General features: G+C 39.7%; 1 protein-coding gene across 2 annotated transcripts in view; it reads right to left on the minus strand.

The window, feature by feature from the left end:
* The window catches only part of LOC113050653 (transforming growth factor beta receptor type 3-like), a 117614-nt gene that overhangs the window by 48467 nt on the left and 41775 nt on the right, over positions 1-27372 (minus strand). For both annotated transcript variants that reach the window (XM_026213851.1, XM_026213850.1), the window contains exon 4: positions 6144-6281. In XM_026213851.1, coding sequence (XP_026069636.1) covers positions 6144-6281 — 138 coding nt within the window. The remainder of the gene's footprint in view (positions 1-6143; positions 6282-27372) is intronic.

Consider the following 27372-nt stretch of genomic DNA (forward strand, 5'->3'; position numbering starts at 1 on the left):
CATGAAGGTAAGTGCTGACAGCTCAACAATGGGATCAGATCCTTTTTTTCGCAGTCCTGACTCAATATTAAGATGTTCCAGGATTTGCAGGGTTTCCGGAGTAAAGCTCCCATTTGAAGCAAAAGGGCCAAGAGATCACATCATCAGCTAACATAAGGCACAAGTATTTCTGTGCTATCAGTCTAAACTAATGGTCAAATCACTTTTGCAGGATCGGTAATGTATGTGTGTGTGTGTGTGTGTGTGTGTGTGTGTGAGAGAGAGAGAGAGAGAGAGAGAGAGAGAGAGAGAGAGAGAGACAGAGAGAGAGAGAGAGCATCTATTAATATGCCAAGCTGGCACAGTTATCGACTGATGCTGATGTTCTTGAAATGGCCAATATACTTACATAAATATAACACACAAAGCAATCTCTCACATATTAATGATCAAAGTTAACACCACTGGCATTAGCATGTTTCTCAATTTCGCAGGACGTTTTTTAGGCTGTTTTTGGTAAGTACAAATAGAAGATCATGCTATACCAATTACAAATAGCAATAAATTATATTTACACTAAAAGTAAGGTCACATTTACTGTTGCTTAGCAAAATGTGCATCATTTATGCCCACTATCATAGAAACCAGTGGCCTGTTGCATGAAGTCTGCTGAACAAACTCTGAGGTTCAGAGTAGCTTCAGAGTTGACGAAACCAAACAAATCTACCAGATTCAGCAGGCTCACAAATTTCAGTATAAGCGTTCTCTGTCAACTCAGAGTTTGATCCAGAGTTTGAGATTAATTCTACAGTGCATGCACCTGAAAGTGTGACATGTGCAGCAAACAGCCAATTACACTGAACATGGAGAGCTTTTATCCTGAAGGTTAAGAGTTGCCGTTAGTAAAAATATAATGAATTTAAAAACATTTACTAGACAGGAATACACTTCTGCAGTAGAAAGAAAATATCTGGCCATGTAAATCAACTGAATTTAACAATTTATATAGTTTCACAAAGAGCTAAAAGGAAAACATAAATTTAGTAATCATAAAGTAATCATATATTAGAACTTATATGTATATGTTTCAATTAATTTAAATGCAAAGTTTAATTATAATTACCAGTTCATATAATAATTATTTGAATATATTACATGAATTATAATTATATATAAGATAATAAATAATTAGCAGCAAAAGATAGCAAAAACTGCTTTCATTTGGAGCGACAGATGCGACAGTGGCTTGATTGCATCAGATTTATGTCACTTTGCTCACAGCTGATTGGTCAAGTTTGGGTTTGCGATCTCTAACCCAGAATAACTGTGCGTTCACACCGCCGCCACCGAGAGCGCTGGCCGCTCTGCTCACAATGCTGTAGAAAGATTTGTGAGCCCTCTGACGTAGATCGAATGCTTATCTTGTATTTAAAGTGGCCGCAAAGCAAACAAGCATGATGCTTGTGCAGGCTAACCACAATGAGGATAACGCTATAACCTCATTAAATATTGTTGTAGACGAAGTATGAAGATCCTTTACCTAATAAAGTATAAAGCACTGTAAAAATACTCTGATGCAAGTAAAAGTCCTGCATTGAAAATGTTACTTAAGTAAATATAATCAAGTATAAACAAGGTAAACTGGGACTACTGTACTATTATTTATTATATCATTATATTATTTTTCCTATATCGTTACTGCACATCAGCAACTCACCAGGAACATGAACAATCTCAGACACCTTTGTTCACGCATCACTTTTATTTTATTTTCTTGTCCCTGTACGCAAACAGGGACACATCATAGATTATTGCAAACCCGCCACAGCAATAATCAACCTGTCCTCTATTGTGCTTGGGAACTAATGTGGTCGGAGAGGTGTTCTCTGGAATCCTCTCAAGCTGTGGACTTCTACGTTCCAATTGGTTGCTGCTCAACCGCGTCATAGCTCATTACCATAAAGTTGCCCTTATTTCTCAACTCTCCTCGACGCTCTCAACGGCCAAGTCACGCCACGCCACTGCTCGACGCCGACTCACATTGAAAATGATTGACTTCCGGCAACTTTGATGCTCTGCCCGGTGGCGGTGTGAACACACAGTTAAACCAGCTCCGGAGCAAGGCGGCCATGGAGTGCAACTTACCAAGGCAGCGAAACACGTTCAAAACCAACTCACTTTCTTTACCCTGAAAACACAGTTTACTGTGCATGAAATATTCTGTGCATTCATTGATTTCATTTAGATTAGTTCGCTCACTATAAAGACAATGAAACGTAAAACTGCCATAGACCACCAAAAAGAGTCATCACAGAAGGCAGACGTATCTGTAACATCTTAGTCATTTCGCTTGCATTCAACCAGTCAATCATATTTGTTAATATGAGCACTTTGAGGATTTCTCTTGGCCTAACCACAGCTACCTGCTAAAGTATCTGTCGCAAACACAATCTTCATCCTTTCTCGTAAGTTGCCCCGGGCTCTGCCAAAAGCATAAATATCATCTTTAATAGCACTACATACAAAGCCAGATATTTACTTGCTAATAAACATCCAAGGATGACCTCAGCATGTTCTCCTCTGAAATATATTTTGTCCATATTCGTCTGCCTGAAATGACATGAAGCCGATATGAGAATACATCCTGTCTCTACAGGAAATAACTCAATTTGCGGTCTAGCACGATATTACATTTTTCTCATCCATAATCTGAACGGTTTCTGAAACCCAGTGGTTTACTGTGATCTGGTTTCATTCTGCGCTCAGTTTTTGCCATGCAATAAAACTGAAATATGTTGACGGGTAGCTTTATAGAATAAATAGTCCCACACCCAGGTGATGAATGAAAAGAGTTTTGACTTTTGGTGGAAAGAACAAATCTAACAAACCCAAAGTGGACTGACTCACACAGAGAGAATGTAGGGTGCAGTACAGTTGGACATCTCTCTGTGGCCACTAAAGGGGTTATGAAGACATTCATATTTTTGTCAGTATGTGTGTTTAAGAAAATTCTTTACATAGATAAAAAAAAAGCTTGTATTTCATTTGCGCATGCAGAGTCTCTTTACATCCGCATCCATAAGCAGGAGAGCAGAACTTATCTACACACATGGAAATAATAGCAGAATGATTTCCTCTGAAATGCTAGCTTTAAACACATTTTCAAATGATAATTGCATAGAACCGCTAGCTAGATAAAGGTATTTACAGTGTTTAAAGAGTGACAGAGTTAAACCAGAGAGGCCACTAGTTCTCGTTGCATTGTGATTTTCTCATGTGATAGGGACAGGGTGGGAAATGAACACCCATTACCAGCCAAATGTGGGTTTTTTGGTGCATAATTTAACAGTCACGGTGGCATGTCTCGGATTGGCCTTTATAAGAAGTTTTTGTTTAGTAACAATACAATGATGTGCAGCATTTTTATTATGTATTTCTTTTATTTATTTACGAGTTTCTCTGTTGAGACTGTTTCAAACTGTCTGATAACATTTTTAATTTGGCTGGTCGGTAAAAACAAAAATAATTTCCCTTCCCGGATACCAATGCTTATATCAAGAGATCCTGACCAGTCCACTTTCATTTTCTCATTAAGCCTAGTGCGCTCCAAAATATGACCGATTGTTCAGGGGGGTGGCTTTCTTTACTTAAACCCCCTTCCAGCTCTCCTCTGAGCTCCCTCAGTGCAGTGAGGAACGCCCTGGATCTTGTCATCTTGTTAATTTGGGGTGAAGAGGAGCGAAGTAACTCTGCTCTGTTTCACAGGACGTCTGGAAAACAATAATGCTGTCAGGGAGAGTCTTAGCCGCTGATCTCACTGGTCTGTAATATATATCTGTGAGTAACACAGCTTCAGTCAAAACGGTGTCTAAACTCTTTCCATGAATAAACAACTCCCTAGCAACTTTCTTGTTTTCTGATTCTGATTGTGAATGTCCTCTGCTGTTCAGTGAATACAAAAGTGTTTGAGTTTGAAATGGGTGTGTAGTTAGATAAGGATTCTGATTATGTTCCAGGCAAGATGTTTTGAAAGCAGACTTGTAGAAAGAAAAAAATCTCAGGAGGAGATCTCTTAATACCTCAGTTGTTTCTTCTAGATAACAATGGGCTCATTCAGTGGGCTTGGTTCTATCCATTGGTTTTTGATTGGATGAAGGCAGTTCTGAATGTGAACTTGCAATCGATTGTAAGAAAGATGTAGGGTTTAAACAGATAAAACGGCTGAAGAAGTATTGCGTACAGCACCAGACAGAAGTCTGTTGTTTCACAGGAAGATTGAACTATGAAAATATTAAAAAGAAATAAAGAAAGGTATAAGAAAGAAAAAAGAAACATGCATGCACTATAAGATCGTCAAGATGCATGTAGAGTTTAGTGTGAATTTCCATTACACGCTCTGAATTTCCCTCGCTCTGAATTTGCATGTCTTGATGTTCACATGCTCTTGTTCATGAAATGACAGTGGCTGTAGCATTTCTGTCATAATGAATTAGCCAAATATTAAAGATTAGATGGTCATTTGAATTAAATGCTGTTTAGTCAATATTAAACAAGGATTAGATTGTTCTATAAAGTGTAAAAAACAATTGTCAGGCCATTTGTGCCCTATGCAGGCATTTGATATAATACATAATGCATACAATTTATGATTCTATTGTATAATTAAATTTTTAACTCTTTTGTAAATAAAACCAAATGATTACTTATTTTTAGCATTTTATTTGAACCAATTATTATTACATCATTGCTATTAATTATATATTTATTTCAAGTAATATTAAAGTCTATTGTTGGATTTAACCAACAATAACCAGATTACTTGATTAATCATCAGAATAATTGACAGATTACACGATAATCAAAATAATCATTAGTGACAGTAACTATTTTCAGCCCTGTAATATAAGCCAAATATGTAACCTATTTAATTTATGATCTATTTTTAATTTTAGAAAATGTGCACTGTGATTCAATACTTGTTCATAATTTACCAGCATTAAATAATTTTTAGATTATATTCAGAAGCATAATTAAGGAGGGGACAGTTGGTATACACTTTTTTTTTTTTTTTTTAATCTGAATGCATAAAAAAAATCAGTGTCGTGCATAAACAGAAAAAGAAGCATCATCATCATTTTACTGTAGCTACCGCAAGTTTAATTATCATTTTTGCCTTGATGACATATCTAAAATGAAAGCTGACAGAAATGTAAAAAGACCTTTCTTAGTAAGTATTTAGAAAATATGCAGTATTATCCACTGACATGAAATGTAAATAACACATATTCAAATAAAATGTATAAAACATATTTACTACTATTTACAAAAACATTTACATTAATGCAAAAGCAGGTGCTTTTATCCAAAGCGACACAAAGAGGAACAAAACCAAACTTTCAATGAGCTAATAATATTTTAATATACAATGCCAGATTTATTTGATAACTTGATTAGGATGCATGCTAGAGAAGCTCAGACAGATCGATTGGATTCTTTACATGGAAGGCTTTTCAATCCAATTGAACCATCAATCTGATTATAAACAGATTATTTGTGAACATGTAAACATAGCTATTGAGGGTACACATCTATCCCCAAAAACTAATGATGGTTTTGCAAACAATTTACAAAAATGTCTCTGCTTGTGTTTCATAAATGAGGCTGTCCTGATGCTCAGATTATTAATTTTTTTTTCCTGAAGAACAGCACCCAGTCATTTCACATTTGATGTCAGGCAGTGGGATGAACATCTACAGACTACAGCAGTCAATATAAACCTGTGAGCCTGTGCCAGATGCAATTGCAGAAGCTTCTGTCTGAAAGATGGTTGTGTTGGCATGGGGTGTGTTTACGTGTGCATGGATGTGTGCGTGTGAGCTTGTTTGTATTTCCTCTGGGTACACACACCTGAATGCATCTTTGAGCGAGTAAGACCTCTGCTGACAGGAAATGTTTGTTTGAGGAAGGTAAGACGAGCCAAAGAGAGTGTAAATGAATTGGGTGTTTAACGATGCTTGTTGATTTGGAGTGAACGAGCATCTAAATATTCATTACTGAGAAAGTGTGGATGGAGATGACTCAGAAGCAGTGCTGGGGAGGATAGGGAGAGACAGGGATGTGATAGAGAGAAACGCTTTGAGAGTCATAAAGCAATTCAGACTCACATGGAAGATGCGTTTAATTCCAGAGGCCAGTTTCTCTGTCCGAAGTTTCCAGAGGACGGGCTGAGGGGAGTTCAGGACGAAGACCAGCGGTTTCTGGTGCACATTCAAGGACTGTATGGGCCGCAGATGTAACGCCACCTGAACACAGCAGAGAAAGGGGTCAAATGAGATTGGCAAAGAGAGGAGGGAAGGGAGCACTGAAGACAATGAGGAATTCACTAAAGACATATAGGACACATGGGGCTCCGAACTGTATAAATTCCACAGTGCCTCAGCTGATGGAAAGACTGTTTTAAGACACCTAATATTATGCTGCTAAAATAGAATTACAATCAAGCTAATCAAATGCTTATAAAATTATGTAATGATCTGAGACAATATTTTCTATTCTGATACACATTTACACTCATATGATTTAAAGGTGTACAGAAAATATGTTACTTATAGTTTGATGGTTACACCACGTGACATTTGAATTTGAATGATTGTTTATTTATTTATTCATTCATTCATTTATTTTACTTTTCTTTATCTGATCACTCTTTGTCACTGACACTCTGAGTTCACAATTGTTCTTGCATTGTAGCCTACATCTCGCAATATTTTACGCACAAGAAAAGCTGCATACAATATTTCATACATCTGATTAGCCAACGGCTATACAAATAATGATAGACAAAACTTTAATTTCTATAATAAATAAAATACAATTCACTGAAATCCCCCCACAACTCCTTTTGCATTTATGGTGACCCCATGCGTGGTTTCAACCCCAGAAAACCTCTGTGTCATAAAAACCTTCATTCCTCTAATCCATATGTCTCTACTGTCATCTTTACTCTTTCCATTCCATTCCCTCCTCTCCTGCATTCTGTAGTTCTTTTTTATTAATGTTAGTACCAAAAACATGACTCCGGCAGCACTGTGGATGCCTGTTACTGCTTATCAGAGTTTGTGCTATTTATGTCCCCACCAAGTGACCAAGAAAGCCATGTTTTTCTTTGGACGGCCACAATATGTGGCCTCACTGCTATCTGAGCTTTCACACACAGGCTCTTTGTTCAATAAAGATGTTGATAGTGAATTGAGCAAGAGCTCTATTCGACATGGATGGACGGATAATTGAGGAAAAATAGTTTCTACAGATTGTTTCTACTTAGTTTGCGCTTTAATATTATAGTATACACAGATGTTTAGCAGATATTCAGCTTATTTATATTTTGAATGTCTGCCAGTTACTCGACAGAATGGCTTCATCTGTGTTATTTTTTAAATGCTGGCCTAATGCTTTGTTGTTGTTGTTTTTCCCAGTGTTTTTAAGAAGTTTCATAAAATCAAAAAAAAAAAAAGACTAGTCAGTGAAAAAAAAAAAAAAAAAAAAAAATTATATATATATATATATACAATTTCACACTTCACCACTATAGAGAGAAAAGAGAGGTTTTTCTTTGAGTTCTGTCACTTTAAGGCCCTGTTTACACTAGCGCATTTTTGTTTTAAAATGCATAACTTTTTAGTTGAAACCTCCAGGGTTGCATTTCAGTGTAAACGCACCAAATCCGAGACTTTTAAAAACGATGGCTTGGCTGCCCACATTCACTCTACGTATCTTTGACGACCGTGTAAACGATAAAATCATGTGCATTGTTGTCAAGCACGTAGACGTGTCCGCGATCTAAATAAATAATAAGTAATCTACCAATTCATATCTAAGGCTGTACCTGCATGAATGGTCACGTGACGCGTTTTGGGTTGTGTAGTGTAAACAGAGATCATTTCTAAAGCGCACCGGAAACACCAGTGTAAACATGGATTGTTTTAATTTCTAAAATGCCGTTTTAAAACAAAAACGCACTGGTGTAAACAGAGCCTAAATGTTCCAATGTTTGATTTAGATTCTGATGAGGCGTTTTCATTTCATTGTAACTGCATGAAAACATTTAGCTGGTGTATTGTTGTTCTATACCTGGTCTGCAATCTATATATAACCTGCTGATTTAGGGTCTGCAGTGGGGTCAACACCAATCCCCATTCCAGACATGATTTGATTAACTACCTCTCAACACTGACCTGACAAACAACCACTGCCTCGTCACCTTTAAAGCTTTATTATTGACCCTCTTCATCAGTCCGGCACTGACCGATCACCTGCAGTTCAATTCGTAATCAATCAAATTTAAGTAACTTACATTTCTGTTTGTTTCTCACACAAAGCTTTAATACCACATCAAAATATCACAATATGATACTTTTAGAATGGTTTGTGGTCTTTGGAAGCTTGAAAGCTTATCAGTACGCTTTTCCAAATTTCTCATCCTGCTTCCCCCTGAATAACAAAGATTTGGAACGAAATGATAGTGAGTAAATGACTATAGTATTTGAGAGGTCACTCGGGATATTTCATATAATTTGAAGCAGTTCCTTTTTACGAATGGCCTTTTATCTCAGTGATCTAAACTTGATTCTCAGGCTAATACTATTACACACTTGAGAACGTATTCTCACGACTTCATCAGAACAGCCAGTGTTGAATTATTCACTTAAAAGATTAGTCAATTAAACAATCAGACAGTGAAAAACCTAATCTGGCAATGACATTATCTTGGATCCAGTCAAAACATCTACAAAAACGTATTCGCTTTGATGCAGTTGCTCAATGTGTTACAACTGGGAACATTTCAAATGAACTCCATTTGAAAACTTTATTTATGTATTATTACTTGAAACTGAAACACTTACATCTTGTTTTATTCTTACTCGTGAGAGCAATATTCAGGTCCAGAAGGCCATGTGCAACCAAACCAACTGTTGCTAATTTTATGTTTATGGCCAAAAGCCTAACGTCTTGTTGAAATGCCTTACGACTTTATGTACATTTAGGTTTTAATGTTACATCTTCTGTTGTTTAATGAATGTTTACTGCATTATTAAGTGTCATGTGTGTTACCATGATCGTGTTTTGTGTTTGCGTGTATGACTCTCTCCACCTTCTGTATACTGTATTAGTATACTTCAGCTTGTTTGTTCTGTAAATGTGTTTACAATTTTCCTGCATTTTTTACAGTGTGCTTGTGGATCTTGTGGACTTCACGTATATGTATCTGTCCACAAGATCACAGATCACTGTCACACTTTTCTCACAGTTCAAAAATCTCATGGTTCAACAGTTCAGATCAACAGAGCCCCCTATGCAGTCTCAATGTGTCCTCAATACGCCCACTGTGAAATAATGTTGCCAAATTGTGGAATTGATACAGTAATTTACTAAGTAATACTTTGCTGTAGTTTACTGATTACGTCTAAGGGTTACAAAGGAAAATCATCTGCATGCAAAAAAAAAGGAAGTCTCAAATGGGCCACTAGATGTGGATCTGCACACTTTGGTGTTTACTTCTGTGTATCTATCTATAAGATCACAGGCTTTCACATTTTTATCTTATAGTTAAAAGGTGCTCAATAGGGCCTATTCTGCTGCAGTTCACCCTAACCAAACCTCTTTGTTAGGGCTGAGGGTGCCATTTGGGACAAGCTCAGTTCGTACCTAGTCCATCAAAACCAAATGAGATAAAACAGCCATAAACTTTGCCATTTCAAGATGTCCGCTTTAGAGGAAGCAGATGTGTTGGTGGATGGAACTCAGAGGCCCGGAGCTACGTAATAAGCGGCTCCCCCGCAGATGTGGGAGGATGCTGGAGCAAATAAGAGTGTTAAGCAATGAGCATGATAAAAGTGTGGCAATAATCCTAATCATAACAGCAGAGCCTTTGGAGAGCAAAGAATGAAAGATATTATAGAGTGCTTATCACACAGGGTCTGGCAGACACAGAGCGAACTCAGACGCACAAGTAAGAGACCCTCACTTATTCCTCCACTGGATTTTTTTTCCATTCACTTCCCTTCCTAATATCTGTACACGGTGGAAAATGTTCAATAAGCATCTAATATCTACCACCCTCTCCTCTGGATCAATTGACTAGAGAGGAAAAAAAAAACTGATAAATCAATCAATTTGCTGAATAACCATATGATTCAAATGGTTTAATCCAATTCTTCTTAAGAAACATGATATGCGATATAATGAACAGATTTAATTTAGGCATATCCCTTTATCACATATCCCTAGAGCACATGGTAATTGGACAATGAAACATGTTTGTCTCATTCACAGTATAAAATCTCCGCTTGTGTTTTGAAGATGAATGGAAGTCTTACAGGTTTGGAATAACATAAGGGTGAGTTAATTTTCATTTATTGGTGAACAATTAAGGGTGGGGGGAAAAATCGATACAACAAAGTATTGCGTTATTTTCTGCAGTAATACTGTATTGATAAATGGACACCAAGTATCAAGCTTTTATTATACTTTTTGGTAAAATAAAATCAATTTCTTTACAGCCCACTAGATGGTGGTGTTAATTTTTTTTCTAGTGGGGTCGGTCTGCAATAATATAAAGCCGTTTGCGTAGCTTGTCAGTAAACTACGGCTTTGTTTAGTAAATTCAGTTCCATCTGGAATCACGTGCTTTATTGAAAGGCACCACATTTAATAGCATGTTTTTTCGCCAAACTCACTATATTAACAGCAGTCGAGTGTTTTAAATAAATCCTTCTGTAAGATAATGTGCCTTCTAACACAAAATAAGTAAAAATGCAGCATATTTGCAGTTTTAGCACAAGAGAGCCCTCTGGCCGATTTACTACTGATCACAGATCCATGCTTCTCTGAAAGATTCGCCTAACAATTGCAGCATCTAATCGCAATTGACCACCTTTGTGATTAAATTTTAATTAATCATACAGCCCTAGACTGCACACCTTTTTGTGTAAAAGTTCAAGTTGCATTGTTCAAAATACCTGTAGTAGCACAGCAGTGCATACCTGTTTACATTTAATTAAGTTGGACTAGATTAGACCGTAATAAAAAATTGAGTTTGCCAGGTGCATACAACATTTGTGACAGCTTTTCATGAAAGTGTCGGTTAGTTTGTCTGCTCGAAAATCCCATTTTGCACTGCAGCAATAGAATTTAAGTGAGTTAAACAAATTGATTTTTTTTTTTTTGTTTGTTAAAAAAGATGTTGCCAAAGTTTTCCTTTGGGGACATAATTAGAAATTGGAGAAAGATAATAAATCACAATATATCACAGAATATCGCATTATATTTACAATCGCAATAATACTGTATCCTGACACAAGTATCAGGATAATACCGTATCGTGAGGTCTCTGGTGATTCCCACCCCTACGAACTATGCTTGTCAGCAAGAAACAGAGAAAAAATAAATTATAAAAGTTTTGTCTAAAGAAAGGGGTTTGAAAAGAGTTTTAAGGAGAGGGACTAAAGCACAACCTCTCCTGGTTGTAAAAATCATGGAATTTCAGAATCAGAAACAATTTCCCCCAAAAATTTGTCATTTAGAGAAGGCACAAACACAGTCATCCCGCCATTCCAAAACTGCAGCAAGGTGAGAAGCAAATTACCTTGGCTAGGCATGAGCTAAAAACCCAGCTCTACAGGGTGACCTCACGTACTCCCCATCACACACTGGCAGTGCTGGGAATTGGGAGCGTTGATTAGTCCCACATCGCACAGGTTCTGTGAAACACCATCTGCGATGCTGTAATGCATCTGTAATGCATGCTCTAAACTGAACAATACAACATGGTTTACAAAAGAACCGATTCAAAACCACACACGCTCATAGAGAAATGAGTTCATCCTTCTATACCTCATATACAGAAGGTGAACAGATGATTAATGTCACTGTAAACACATCTCTTTTCCACTGAAATAGTGCCACTGAAAAAAGGTGGTTCTTAAACCGGCATTAAATGAACCTAAAGTAGAGTAATTAAATTAGTTTAATTTTATTGCGGGAATAAATTCATAGCATTAAAGATGGCATGAAATAAAAATTCACACTGTGTTCTAAATATTAATTCCATTGTAATAAGGATTCAACCATGTTTTATTCTACGGGGATTGGAATCCTCTCATTCAGTCTGCTTAACCTCTTCCTTGCATTAATTTGCCTCTATTTTTGCCTCATCTCAAAATCCAATCAACTAGCTACGACATGAGCAACCATTGCAGTGGAAAAACGCATTAAAGCTGGAGTCTCCTTCAATCTCAGTGTCACTAATGGAACTGCTGCTGAATTGCAGACAGGGTTGTTAAACTGAGCAAAGGCAGGCCTCCGAAGAGCGGAGTGGTTGAGATGATCACGTTGTGAAAGATAAAAAGAACGGCATGACCAGTGTGAAGCCCAGAGTGTGAGTCTGGACCTGATTTCACAGGCCGCTGCACTAACCGCTGTCTGATGGTGTAGCCCGTCCGGCCTGATTGAGTTACAAAGAAACGACAGGCTCTGATAGGAGACAGCTGCACGTCCCCATACAAACCCAGCACTGAGGCTAGCATTACTGCAGGGGGTGATGGGAAACCGATCTCACCATGTCATTTAACACACCAGCAACCTACCATTCAACTCAACAACTCAACCTCAGTGAGAACAAACAATGTCAGCAAGACACCGCAGTTCCTGTGTGGAGAATGTGCTGTTCCTGTCTATCTGCCTGTGAAACCATCATAATTCGTGCATTCTCGTGTAAAGCACTAATAAATCAACTCTGTCAGCTCTCTGTGTACTGTATATCTCTCTCTTTCACTGCTGACAGCAATTCCCTGTCAAAAGGAAAGAGTGTTGACATTATTGATAGACCTCATTATGTGACTCCCAAAATATCAGTTCACTAAAACATCCTCTAATTAGATGCCTAATAATGCAAGATAAGCAAAATATAGCAGTTGCAGTGTTCCCTTGGGCCATGTGAAGATTTGGGGAACGGGAGCAGATGGTTGGGAAACAGGGAGTTTATTTAGGAGAACGATAGGCAGATGATATGGAATCGTACAAGGGAAAACGAGGAAACAGACGAAGATGGTGGTTGGACGACTTGTCCACTTTTAGGATGTCAAAAGTACTGGTACTTTGCTAACAATTTGAAAGTAAAATAAAATTCAGTCGATTGCGTGGGTAGTATCAAGTAACAACTATCTGAATATGAGTAGAACCCATTTGAATAAGGATTGCTTAACCACTTAAAGGATGAGTTAGCATTAACATTTTCAAAATCGCTAGTGATAATAGAAATTTCATTGCCATTGATAACAACTACTAAGATTGTGGCACTGTGACAATCTAAGCCATAGTCCAAGTAGAATTTGTTTTAAATGTTATTTTAACTATGGAAGTGTATTGTATTGGTGCTCGCAGTAAAGAAAAAAAAAGTGCATTTATATCTTTCAGTTGCATTTTTGTTTTCTTTCATTGCAACTCTCGGAAAATCTCTGGTTTTGTTTGTCACATGCAATTGTGACATTATTTATAACAAATTCTGACTTTTTCCTCGCTTTATTTCTTAAACTGTCTGTGATGTTGCACTGTCAGCAAAAGCAAAAATGGTCAAAAACTGTGCCTTTAGAGGTAAAATAGCTTGTCACTGGAGTAGTACGCTTAAAGGGACAAATTTGTACTTTGTCCCTTTTTTTGTATACTAAATCTCAATTGTGACATCATTTCTCACAACTGCAACTTTATTATTTAAAACTGTATATCACTGCATATGAGATGGATAACAGTCTTTCATATTTAACTGCACAGATACACAAAGGCAGATGTAACTTAAATGCAAAAAGAAAGGCATTAGATCTCGAAAACAACTCTTTTTAAGTTTTATGTTTGTTTTCTGGAAATAATGCAGTGTTTGCACATTCTCTGTCACGCTGTCAGAGAAACACAATGCTAACTTTGCTTAGCGGAGCAGAGATTTGTGCTGTCAAGAGATTTTCTTGTAAATTTGATAAAATCACTGCCATGTGTCTGTGAATGATCTTTCCTACGACTCCGTATGACCGCACTCGAAACAATGTAGAGCTATGTGAATGTTTGGCACTGTTCTAAATGCTAATCTGTGTGTGTGTGTTGTTTGACTGCATCTTGGTTCTTTCTGGATGGCTGAAAGAGAATAAATGAGGTAAAGATTGGGGGTCAGATCAATCTGTTGAGTTCAGTTATCAGCACTGCTCAGTGATCTGTGACCTCTCACTGTAATGTCGATCTCCCTGCGTCTGAGCGCACAAACACACGTATATCTACCTCATCAGCTCTCCGTGCAGACACATCAAAGCACATGGCCAACCGATAGCCATCACACTTTTATGTGTTCTTTTATAAATTTTGCGGCAAGTCTGGATGGTAAATCTGATAGCCCTAAGCCTGCTGATGTGTGTTATCTTTCAGTGGGCATAAACACATGCTTGACCTCATTACAGAACACCACAGTCACACGTTCCACTTTCTGATGAACGTGCACTTTTTTGCCTCACAAATAAAATAAAAAAGCTGCAAAATGCAGTTTTTCAGAACAAAAACCCAAATCATATTCACTTTATTCCTGCAATCCAGTTTAACAGGCACTAAATATGCTAAATTTAGGCAGGAGTACTTAAATTTGCTTCTATTCTTTTCAGCATAATCACACCCCCTTTCTATGTCAATGTGACTCATAACAGATTCAGATTATTTTCAAATTTGCCAAATGATAAAAAAGTATTCAATCTATTTTTCCTCTCTCTCTCTCTCTCTCTCTCTCTCTCTACATATATATATATATATATATATATATATATATATATATATATATATATATATATATATATATATAGTATACAATGAGTGCTCCTCAAATAAATGTATGCTATTTAAAATATTTATAGATGGATTTAATGTAAAAATATTAACAGAAAGAATGCACAAAACATAACATTGTGCTGATACCACAGAATAAATTATAAAATTGTAAAATAATTCAAATGATGATGAAATAATGGAGAACAGCTTAAGATCAAATGTCAGTTGTTAGAACTGATTCTCAGGCTGGAGGTGGCAGTGTTGTCACTGTCCCCTTCACCTCGTCATGTTTGGGTTTGCGAGGCTCCAGTCTCTCTAAGAATCCCAACTGATAAAACAATCATCCGCTCTGCCTCACGCTGAGCTGCGGCCAAGAGCTGGCGTTTGATGTTTAACTTTCGCTAAATTGATTAGACAAAGATGGCCTGAGAGTTAGATTAAACTGGCTTGGCTTTGTTTATTTTCAGCCATGCTGTGGAATCACACTCTGTGAGAGGGATAAGAGACACGGGCTATCTGCTGTTTGCTCTCATGTTGCTAAGAGAAAATTACGCTTGTTTGTTAAAAGATAGAGCGTGGTTATTTTTATGACACAGCCAGTTTTGTCAAGGGAAATGCCACACCCTGTAAACGCTGGATAACTCCCAGGGCTCTGCACTGTACCGGATGCCAAAATATTCTGAAAATATTCACGACTAATGGCAGATGTACCACAGGATTTCACCTGTTACCATGTTAATATAACTTTAGATAACAAGTCAATCTTTGTCTAAATGTTTGCATTACTGATCTGCACAATCGCTTTTTTGCCCTCACTAGCTTTCTTTCTTTAACCAAGTTTGAAACTGGTGGGTCAAGTGGTTCAATTTGTTTTTGAATAAATGGAGTTTAAGACAATGTTTCTTTTCATTTCAGTGTGTTTGTGATCAACTAATTTGCTATCATTGAATGGTATGCTCATCTAGAGTACCATCCTGCTAATACCATCAGCCACTGAAAACCCCATCATGCACAGTTTGCATGACATTCCCTCATTAACACATACAGTGTCCATTCAAACGTTTGGAGTCTGTATATTTGTTTTGTAAAGGAAGAATCAATTTGACACTGAAGACTGGAGTAATGGCTGCTTTCTCCCTTTTCAAATTCAATCAGAAAAGCATTCATTTTCAATGAAAATGAAGTAAATAATCAAAAAGTTGAAAATAAGTATTAGACTAATTCCGGTGATGCAATGTTGCCAGATATTGCTATTAAAATAAACAAAAACCTATAAATAAATAAAATAAAGCAAAATTATTTTAAAATATTTTGGAAATTAGATAAAATAAAGTTATCGCTAATCCTAAACCGCAACTTCCTACTTTATAAACTTTCTAAATTGTCAAGTTTAGTGGGAAAAAAAGTCAAAAAAACGCTTCTAATAGCTTGATCTGGCAACACGGAGGCTGCGTCTCGCGCTCTCGCTCACAACTCTCCAAAGAGTTATTTTCATACCACGGATGCTAAACATTCTGCATTATACATGCAGACATTTATATGAGGAGTTTAGCATGAAATAAGTGAATCAGAGAACAAAATTTTATTTCGAACATAAAAAATTTACAGAGGTCCGGACCTCATAGCTGGCTACAGACCTGTGTACAGGTTAAATCTACAACCAAATCTGCGTGCTGAAGTACATCCAGCTGGGAACCACTGCTCCAATCTCCTTGAGCTGCTATATTTATTCACATTCTGAGTAGTGCATCTAATCTGGTGTAAATGTGCCATACAGTAATTCTTCTCTTATCGGACTGCAGAGTTCCTCTCAAGAACACACACTCTTGTCTCCACTACTTACTGGCCTTGTCACATCTATTACCACAGAATGAAGGCTTTGTTTGCAGGCAGAGAGAAGGGTTCTGGCACTTTGATCTGTAGGTCACTGCGGAGACTGATGAGATCATTGCAGTTTTGTTCATTGAGATGAAGGAGAGAGAGTTAACTTGGAACTAAAGGATTATTGTCCAAGCAACCTATGTCAAAACAGAGCCATTCTCTGCCTCAGAAGTATCAGACTACCACCTTCGAGCCAGGCCTTTGTGGAGGTGGGCAGTGATGGAGGAAGCAGATTTTAGACTTGAAAGGACTTCTCTGACTGGGCTGGTTAGTCTGTAGCAAGGCTTTCAGTGCAACTGTGTTTGAAGTGGAGACAGTCCGCCTCCCTGAACTCATTGGATAAGGACACTGAGATCCACTGAAATATCTCTTATTTCTCAGCTCTCGCTGCGAAGGAAAAGCTGTCTTGATGTACAGGGCTGCAGGTATGGCCACAAACCTGGCTCTTTATCAAAAGCGCAGAAGGAAGACTCCTTAATGAGTCAGGATCTTACTGCTGTGCCAAAAGCACATTCCACTGCATCGTCTAACGTCATCCCAACCTATATTCTCAGAAAAGCCAATGTGTTGTAACTGCAGCATTCCACTATAAAGACCCCATGAAATTTTAGTTCATACCTGTTATATTTTAAGGCAGCTATTTGCTAGTTAAAACTGACACTTAAAATATCAAAAATATGCTGCAATAACATTATTTATTTTATAGCATAATCTGAAATCATCTGACACTCAGTCAACTAACAAATAATAAATTAATAAAATTAATAATAAAACCAATAAAAAAAACATCTGTAAAAATAAAAAAGGCACTTACCACTAACTGGGAGAAATTATTTAATTAAAAGCTTCCAAATATGTTGATCACTGCAGAATTTTGCTGAATTGACGTAAACTGAAAGCTATTGGCCGGTTAAAAAAAGCACAAGGCCTTTGATATGTCATGACGACTTCCTGTTTCAATAGGAAATACTTCAACACAGGAAAGAACTTAGTTGGTCAGACACTTTCCTGGGGTCTCTAGAGTTATTTTTACACTTTAGCCTCTTTGGACCGGTATATAGCATGGAGGCACAAAAATATACTTGGACAGGACTCAAAACCTCCATATCCCTGCATATATGTGTGTGTGTGTGTGTGTGTGCAGGTGTGTCTACAGTATATATATGTATAAAGTCACTGAAGAGAAAGGAAGTAGCTATATTTCCAGCGAGGTTGATGAGAAAGTAAAAGCATTATGCACAGTCACTACTAGGTGTTCAGTTTCACTTAATTAGCCAGAGCTGCAGTGCAGTCTGAACCAGTGCCATGGCTGTTACAGAGCAAAATGCAGCTGTGCATGTCTCTCTGTTGTTGAGAGGAAAACACAGCCTGGGCCGTCTGCTGTAACACTGTACAACACACTGGCACTGGGAAAAGAGAGAGGGACAGGAAACCGTTCCTTCTGATTTGCACAATAAAATGGAAATGTGTGTATGTGTGAGGGGAGCAGAAGGAGGGAGGCAGTGGTTGGGAAGGATGTTAGTTCAGTGTGAATAAGAGGGCAGCAGTGACACCTTGCAGCTGCTGTCTGAGCGTTAATGTATTTCTATGTGTTAGTGCAATAAACAATTATTCATAACATACTTTTTCATCTTTTTATTTTTTCCCTGACATGCTTTTTTAGATTTAGTCATGTTTTTTTGTGCCAAAACAGACGTCATTTAACTGTACGCAGCTATTCTCCAGAAAAAAACAGGGATAGAATTAAACTTTAGTATTAAACATCCTTTTTGCATCTGAAATAAGCATCACTTACACACGGGTTGCAAGTTTTCTGTAGAATCTTTTCATTTGTCCAGCTTAAACTTCAGGTTTTAATAAGAAATAAAGAAACTCCTACCTGTTTTTTACAGATAGCATCACAAAGCCACAGTAACATATTTGGGAATGCGAAAAAAAGGGATTGGATATGTCGCAGGCAGGACTCAAACCTGCATCACCCATATGAGCACCAGGGCTCAATATATCTGAAGAAAAAGTGCTAACCCTTCCAAAACGGTTTGTGCTTTCCAGTATTACATTGTAACTACAAGCAAGCTGTGCTAAACTGTGCAGCACAAACTTTTACATTTGGACAAATTAAATTATACAATAGTAGAAAAATGTATTATGTACATTGTAATAAAATGTGAAATGAATTCATAGCATGAAACGTCCCTAGGTTACGAATGTAACCCTAGTTCCTCGAGGGAACGAGACGCTGCGTCGAGCGCTTTCGGGGAACGCCTTTGGCAAGAACAACTCTGGATATTGTGTGCAATCAGTCCAATGGAAGAGCGTGGCGTCACGGGCGGGGTGACGTAGCGACCAGGAAGCTATAAAGGCACCTGCCACACAGCTGACTTCAGCTTCGAGTAGGGAAGCAAGTGCCCTGCCGGGAGTATGGCTCTGCGACGCAGCATCTCGTTCCCTCGAGGAACTAGGTTTACATTCGTAACCTAGGGGCGAGAGGACAGAAGAGCCAGGAGCGGCTCGCATATCAAGATTGTAAAATCTGGCGAATGTAGAGGGTGTGGACCACCCCGCAGCGTTGCAGATGTCCAAGAGGGACACACCTGCTAGAAAGGCCTTAGAGGCAGCCATACTCCATGTAGAGTGAGCCTTGGCTCCCAAAGAAAGGGGAAGACCAGAGGACTCATAGGACTCGTTGATAGCCTCGACTATCCAACGACTAAGGGTCTGCTTAGAGGCAGGGGAACCCTTTTTAGGAGGACCGTACCAAACAAGCAATTGGTCAGGTTTTCTCCACAGCAGCCCTGTGGACGTATGCATCCAGTCCTCGAACTGGACACATACAATTTAGCTTCTCCTGGTCTGGCTCCTGAAAGGGAGGAGGGCAGAAGGCCTGCAATACTATGGGTTGGGGCATAACACAGGGAACTTAGGAACGTAACCCGCTCAAGGGTATAAAAATGCTTTGGCCATACCAGGGGCAAAGTCTAAGTAGGTAGGGGCCACCGAGGGGGCCTGAAGGTCTCCAACTCTCTTTAGAGAAGTAATAGCCAGTAATATTCATGAATCCGCTCAAATGGAGCTTTACAAAGAGCCTCTAACACCACAACCAAGTCCCAGGGGGGAACACAGGACCGTACTGGAGGTCTCAGCCTCAGCGCACCATGGAGGAAACGTGTAACTAGGGGGTGTCTACCCACTGACTGACCGTTGAAAGGGATGTGGTAAACAGCTATGGCAGCCACGTACACCTTTAAAGGTGGAGTGAGTTAACCCCGCAGAGAGCCTAGCTTGGAGAAACTCCAGAACTGTACCAACTGGGCAGTTAACAGGGTCAAGCTGGTGGTCTCTGCACCATGAGGAGAAGGGTTTCGACCTCAGGGTGTACAGTTTCCTCGTAGAGGGAGCTCTGGATTGGAGTGGGGGGATCTCAACAACCTCGATTGGGACACCGGAAGATATGAGCTGTGCCCCCTCAGGGGCTACACAGACAACTTCCACAACTCCTCGAGGGATCTGTCCTGATCGGAATCACCCATGGAGAGCCGTTGAGGAGAGAGATCAGATCTGCGAGCCATACTGGGCCCGGCCAGAACGGGGCTACTAATAGAAGACGGACCCCGGCCCGGCGTACTCTCGCCAGAACTCCCGGGAGCAGAGCCATAGGGGGAAAAGTGTACAGACGAAGCCTCGGCCAGGTCTGTACCATAGCATCCAGTCCCAGAGGAGCTGGATGAACTAGAGAGAAACAGAGGGGACATTGCGATATCTCTTGAGTCGCAAAGAGGTCCAAAAACTCTCCATATCTACTTCACCACGAATGCCGATCTCTCTGGTGACTGATATAAGAGATCGCCAATGTGTTGTCAGTGCGCACCAACACATGGTGACCTCTCAAGTCTGGGAGAAAATATTTCAATGCTCGATGCGCAGCTAGCATCTTTAGACAACTGGTATGCCATGTCAGATGGCGACCACTCCACAGACCGTGGGCAGGGTGGCCACTCATGACCGCACCCCAACCGGTGAGGGATGCGTATGTCGCTAGCGTTACACGGCGACCAAGAGCTCCCAACACCGGGCCCTGATTCAAGAACCAAGGTTTCTTCCATATGTCTAAGGCATGAAGGCATCGCCGCGTGACCTTGATAGTTCGGAAAGGATTTCCCCTAGGGGAAAACCCCTTGGTCTTGAGCCACCACTGTAGGGGCCTCATGTGCAGGAGGCCAAAAGGTATCACGTTGGACGCAGCTGCCATGAGCCCTAACAGTCTCTGAAACTGCTTGACAGTGAGTAACTGGCCTTCTCTGACTCTCTTGACTGAGGTAAGGATTGACTCGATCCGAACCGGAGACATAAGTGCCTGCATCGTAGTCGAATCCCATACTACGACTAGATAGCTGGTTCTCTGAACTGGAGAAAGTACACTCTTCTTGGCATTCAGTCTCAAACCCAGCTCCCAAGGCCAAAGGGAAGTACTCGATATTGGTAGGCTTTGCCACCGAAAGCGAACCTCAGAGACTTCCTGTGTTGTGGAAGGATGGATATTTGGAAGTATGCGTCTTTGAGATCTATTGCGACAGACCAGTCCTCGGATCTGATTTGAGCTACATCCTGTTTGACAGTGAGCATTTTGAACGTCAGTGACATAACTGAGAGGTTTAGATGACGTAAGTCTAAGATCGGTCGCAACCCCCCATCCTTCTTTGGAACTATGAAATACCGGCTGTAAAACCCGGATTCCCTGTCTATAGGAGGGACCACCTCGATGGCCGCCTTCCTTAATAGGGTATTCACTTCTTGTTCCATCACCAGAGCCTGCTGGGGGCTGACTACTGTCAGTGTAACCCCATTGAATGTCAGCGGTGGATGGCCGAACTGAATGCGATAGCCTCTTTCTACCGTGTGCAGGATGGCCGAACTGAATGCGATAGCCTCTTTCTACCATGTGCAGGACCCATTGAGATACATTTGGCAGTAGTTTTCACGCTGCTAACTGATGTACTAATGGAATCAGTCTCTAGAGACTGACATCTGGTGTAAGAGGCCCCCGAAGGGGGGGCGAGCGTCTCAGCTCCGCTACGCTCACGGGCGGAAATAACTGAGAGCAGTGCTTGCTGGAAGCGGCTGTGCCCTGAAACTCTGGCAGGGTTGGCAGACCCACCTCCCGAGGGCACTGAGGTGAGACGGGCACCGTATAATGAGGTGGACACCGCTCTACCCCAGTAGGGGCCGCCCTCTGTAGTCGTGACTGAAATGCGTCATGACTTCTTGGCCGTGGACCTCCCAGCCTGACATCGGATTCGGATTAGGCTGAGAAGTCGCTGGCCCAGAGCGTTGCTCTGTCTGTACATGGAGGGGGCTGCTCCCACCCAGCAGTCCCTCCAGTACATCTAACTTCACATGTTCAATAACTGTCATTATATTCCTCAGAATTTTAAACAATCAAACAATCAGACAAGTAAATACGGTCTGGATTGAGATAAAGTACACATTGAAGTGCTGACTTCTCAAAGTCATTATATTCCTCAGAATTTTAAACTTCTTTAACTTCTCAGTTATTCAATTTCTTAGAATTTAATGAAATCAAAACAATCAGACAAGTAAACACGGTCTAGATTGTGACAAAGTACACATTGAAGTAATAGAATTAACTCCTCCTTATTAAATGGAGTTTAAACAACCAGACAAGCGGTCGGGTATAGAAAATTCATATGAAAACTGAAAATGATGTAATACACGTGTTGCCTCGACAACGCGCAAATAATTATTCACACAAACAATATTAATCCCCTCTGAAATTAAATAGCTGCTCGTATAATGTTAGGCATAACACTGTTTATTGTATATGCTTATGCAACTTTATGTTTGTGCAACTAAAAGCTTGCCGACGCCCTCCGTATCAATCTCCTCGGAGAAAGAAAGGCGGAGCGTCAAGCCCGATGCTCGGGGGGGAAGAACCTAAGCTTGGGCTTCCGAACCCAGGAATCGGGCAGATCTAATGGGTAAGGTAGGAGATAAGGACAAGGACGTGCCCGTCTCCATTCCCTCCAACAGATCGATCTGCGAACCCAACGAATGCCGGCGCCGTTCCGCCTCGGCGAAAGTGGGACCGGAATCGCGAGGAACGCTGGCGAAGGCTCCCTCCTCGAAGAGAGCCCTCCGGGATCGAAGCGTACACACCCATCACGTACGTCACCCCACCCGTGACGCCACGCTCTTCCATTGGACTGATTGCACACAATATTCAGAGTTGTTCTTGCCAAAGGCGTTCCCCGAAAGCGCTCGACGCAGCTCGAGTTCCCGAAGATAAACTTTATATTTGATGTTATTTTGCAAAAGCATTTCTTTTTAGTTATTGCTATCATTTATGTTAATTTGGGTTTTATCTTACATTTTATGTTAATTTGTTTAGTTATTGCAAATTTTAGTCCAGTCCCTTAAAACCTAAGATATTTATTCCATATTTTTACGGTAAAGTTTTGGCAACTGCAGCTGCCTTTTTTATTACATTGACTGTACATTACAGTGTAAAGTTACTATTTACTGTAAATTACAGTGTAATTAAAACTTCAAGAACTTAGTTGCAACAGTAATTGGATGAAGTACAAGCTCCCCAAAATAATACTTAAGTACAGCAATAAATTACAATTACTATGTACTTGAGTTTTGAACATGACCCAAAAACACTCTTGCTCACAATTCCGAGCAAATGTCTCCACCCCTATCTGACAGGGTTGAGCCTGCGAGGGGACGGGAGGGATCTGGAGCCTTTGGAGACTACCCTTGCCGTAATTGCTGACGGACCAGCTGCATTCATGCTGACTCTGTAAACAAGCATCCAAGACCCATTCCAAAACAAAACACTTCACACAAAACGAGATAAATTTATGATCTCTATGCCCTGACTTACATTCCAAGAGACTGCATGACTAACAGCTTGTAAATTTCACACAATATGAAGGGCAAGTGATACCGATATTTCTAACAGGAGGATGCGAGAAAGACAGAGTGCATGTTTACCCAGTCTCTGAACTCAGAGGCACAAATATAAAAATAGACATATAATCCATAATTACAGCAGTAAGTTGTGGTTTATCACAGTATCACTTGCTTTAAATTATTTGTATTACCTTCTAATAGAGGTAGACATGCCAAAACTCTAATGAGCTGCCCACAGAGACAGCATTTTAATGCATCATTGCATGTTGATGGCACAAAAGAATGTATGAAAGCATTTTAATTATCCTGCCTCTGAAAATATTTCTTTAGCTAAAATCAAATCTAAATTCGAAGGCAGATGTTTCTGGTATTAGAGAAGGCACTGCAACAAGTGCATTTTTTTCAAAAAAAAAAGATGGAACATCTCCCTCGTCAGATTACACAGTACAGACCACTGTACTGGATGTGTAGAGTTAAGCAAAACATTGCTGATCATTAGACAAATAAAATATGACTCTTACCATGTGTTTCAGTCTCCATCGGTTATCAGTTCAGTTAATTATCTTTGCAAAGCAGAGCACATCCTATAATGGTTCATTGCACATTTATGGACAGGTCCCGCTAGTTGCCAGAACCGGGATGGTCAGTAACCCTATCCCACCTCTAGGTTTTCAACGTTGTGTTTGGGAGCAGTAAATCAGGGCTCGGCTGAATTGTTTATGTCTTGGAGGATCTGATCCATCTGTTGTTGAAGGCCGGTGGTGCCTGGGCAAGTGAAACACGACCCTGCCACAGTCTCCATGTTGGATTTGAACGTTGTGTGTGTGTGTGTGTGTTTTTCTGTGAAAAAAGAGAGAAGGCAGTCTGGTTGTGCATTTAAATGTGGGTGTGTGAATCCAAAAGGCCACATCTATGCCAGTGCTCTAGGTAGGTTGTTGTTAATGTCAAGGCTCAATATAATTCAGCCAGATGTCCTTGGGTGCTTATCTTTCTCCATTTAAGTGGAGAAAAAAAACAAGGCCAAACTCTCTCTCCCACATCCGTGACCCCACAAACCGGCCTCAGTCCCTTCCAAACATCCTCTGTTGACACCAAGGAGTCACGGACAGACAGATTTATCTATCCTCCTACCACCCAGCCAGGGACCACACAGGTGAACAAGGCCTGGGAGACACTGAGCTAGGTGTCAGGACAGAGTCCAGTTTCGCCAATACATTAAATCTCTTAAATATAACTGGTGAGGAAAGTTTTGGCGTGCCGGGTAACCCAGCACTCCTTCATTAGCACAGTGAAGCAAGCCAACGAATACTGAACTGAACTGAATTCACGTCCCCACAGAGAAATGGAGAACATCTGGAAGCAGTCCAAAACAAATAGTCCAGAGGGGTTCATACTGTATGTAAACCATAAGAAATGTGGCGCTCTCTGCCGCAAAAATGTGTCAAGGACAAATAGACTTGCATGACATTAGAACACTTCTAAAGTCTGGAGTCCCACAGGAATGAAAAATTGCCTGGACTCAGCATTCTGTGTGATTAGCAAGACTTTTTTTTTTTATCTTGCAGAGGACCACAATTGACAAAAACATGAACTTTGACCAGGGTGAAAAGAATATATTAAGTGAATGAGTGCCTTCTTAGAATTGCACCATTAGAATGACACTACGGACCTTTGGGACATTCATGTTTACTAGTTTCTGAGCCACACAAGCTGAATTCGAGACCAGTTACTGGAGTCATGGTTTTTAATGGAATCATCCGACCACAAAGGTCACTTTGGAAATGGCTAAAGTGAAAAAAAAAGTCTTAATATGTTTGTCTTCATCCTTAAAACAAGATACGTTGTTTCACATGTCCTAGCAATTAGAGTGGATATCACAGATTAAAATCCCAAATGACTGAAAATCATCATACAAGGTTCTATAGAACTGTTACTGCAGGATTTGAAAATGTTTTACAAGACACCAAGGCACAAATTTAGAAGAAAAAATTATGATGGTTTCCTTGACAGTTCTGTGTTTTCGGTAGTTATTTTTATTTCAATTTATCATTGTCTTGGTTAATGATTGTGTTTGTGGAGGTTGCACAAACTCCAGGCTGTCGGGACATCGACTTTGAAAAATGCAATATTGTGTAGCGATCACTTTACACTGAAGGGTTATCATCCCGGCTATATGCTGCAGTTCAACATGGGATATCGAAGCAAGTAGAGAGTGAGACTCGCTTCGTGACTGCTGCGGTTCCTTCTGTGCACGCAGTACCTTCATCGGGTCCCTGTCAGCCTGTGGCTCGACCGCCGACGGGAGACGTGATAATCACAGATCTGTCAGAGATGCAGGACCACAAAAACGTCAACTGTTCACCGTAAGTCTTTTTTTTGCTAACTTCCAAATCAGTAAACATAATTAATTAATGAGATGTGAAGTAAATTGTTATCCAGATTGTTTTAATATTCAAATCTTTAATTTATTTATACATACAAGTATTTAGCTCAGAGTAATAATTTATGCAGGCACTGCATATCAAGTGTGTGTGGGGGGGGGGGGGGGGGGGGGTCACATTCTCCATTAAGGCCCAGTATGTAACTCCTTGCAGCACTAACTTTCCTCAGAATCTTAGCTTTTCCCACACAAGCACATAATGAGTCAAAAATGTGTTTATCTCCCTCTTCCTCTCTCTCTCCTGCGGTGATGAGAAACCGCTATATCACGTAATGTTAGTGTCGGATATTAACGAGTGTGACACGCCTGATCAACACTTATTAGTTTCTGTTATTGGTAAGTATCAACACTCAAAGATGACTAATGCTAGCTTTGCTATTGCCTGATTACATATCGTTAGCTAACGTGTGAATATCTGTAAGCTAACATCAGTCTCTCACCAAGATCTGCTCTGTTCTTCTCGCAGCACAACTCAATCTGTCTCCTCTGACCGCTGTTTTGTCTAATTCTGGCCTGACCCTGCTCTCTTGGCTGCATAGCAGGCTCATTATTGTATCTGTGGTTATTTAAGAGTGTAAATAAACTAGTTCCTACATTATTTTTCTATATATCGACTCACTGGTGTCTCTAACCTGCAATATGCCCTTTAACTTTTATTTCAGCTTTATAAATTATGAAGCGCTAACATGATATTATATTATGGTAACAATGTTTTTAAGATACCGTTAGATAAAAGCAAAGGTAATCTAAATATAAAAATTGGGAAAATCTGAATGCACAATTATTGTGAATCCTTAAACAAGATGTATTTTCTGAAAAAAAGTATTATTAAATAAGCAAATGTGTGCTGCTTTACAATTTGTTTTTTTAATAATTGTTACTTAAAAAAAAGAAAAATACAGAATTGTAAAAAAAAAAAAAAAATTGCAGTGCACTAGGTGTGACACCAAATAGTCGACGAATCGAAGCTTTGATTCGACTACCAATCTAACAGTCGAATATTCACGGGCTGCTATGCCATTTTGACTATATGGGGAGCTCAAATGTCTTTTTCTTTATAGAGCTACCGGTTTTATCCCAATAAGTTAATATACAGCCTATTATGATAAAACTGTAAGAATCTGAAAAGAGAGAAGCTTCAAATTAATATTTTAAAGTGCGTAAATAAATCCAACCACCCCTATAAATTTATGTTTCACTTTCCATAATCTGTGACCGACAGAGGAGCATCTTGGCGGCAGGGATTTAAAACTTTAACAAGACTCAAACTGACACAGGCAGAG

Source organism: Carassius auratus, chromosome 31 (genome assembly GCF_003368295.1).
Source record: "Carassius auratus strain Wakin chromosome 31, ASM336829v1, whole genome shotgun sequence".
Lineage (NCBI taxonomy): Eukaryota > Metazoa > Chordata > Actinopteri > Cypriniformes > Cyprinidae > Carassius > Carassius auratus.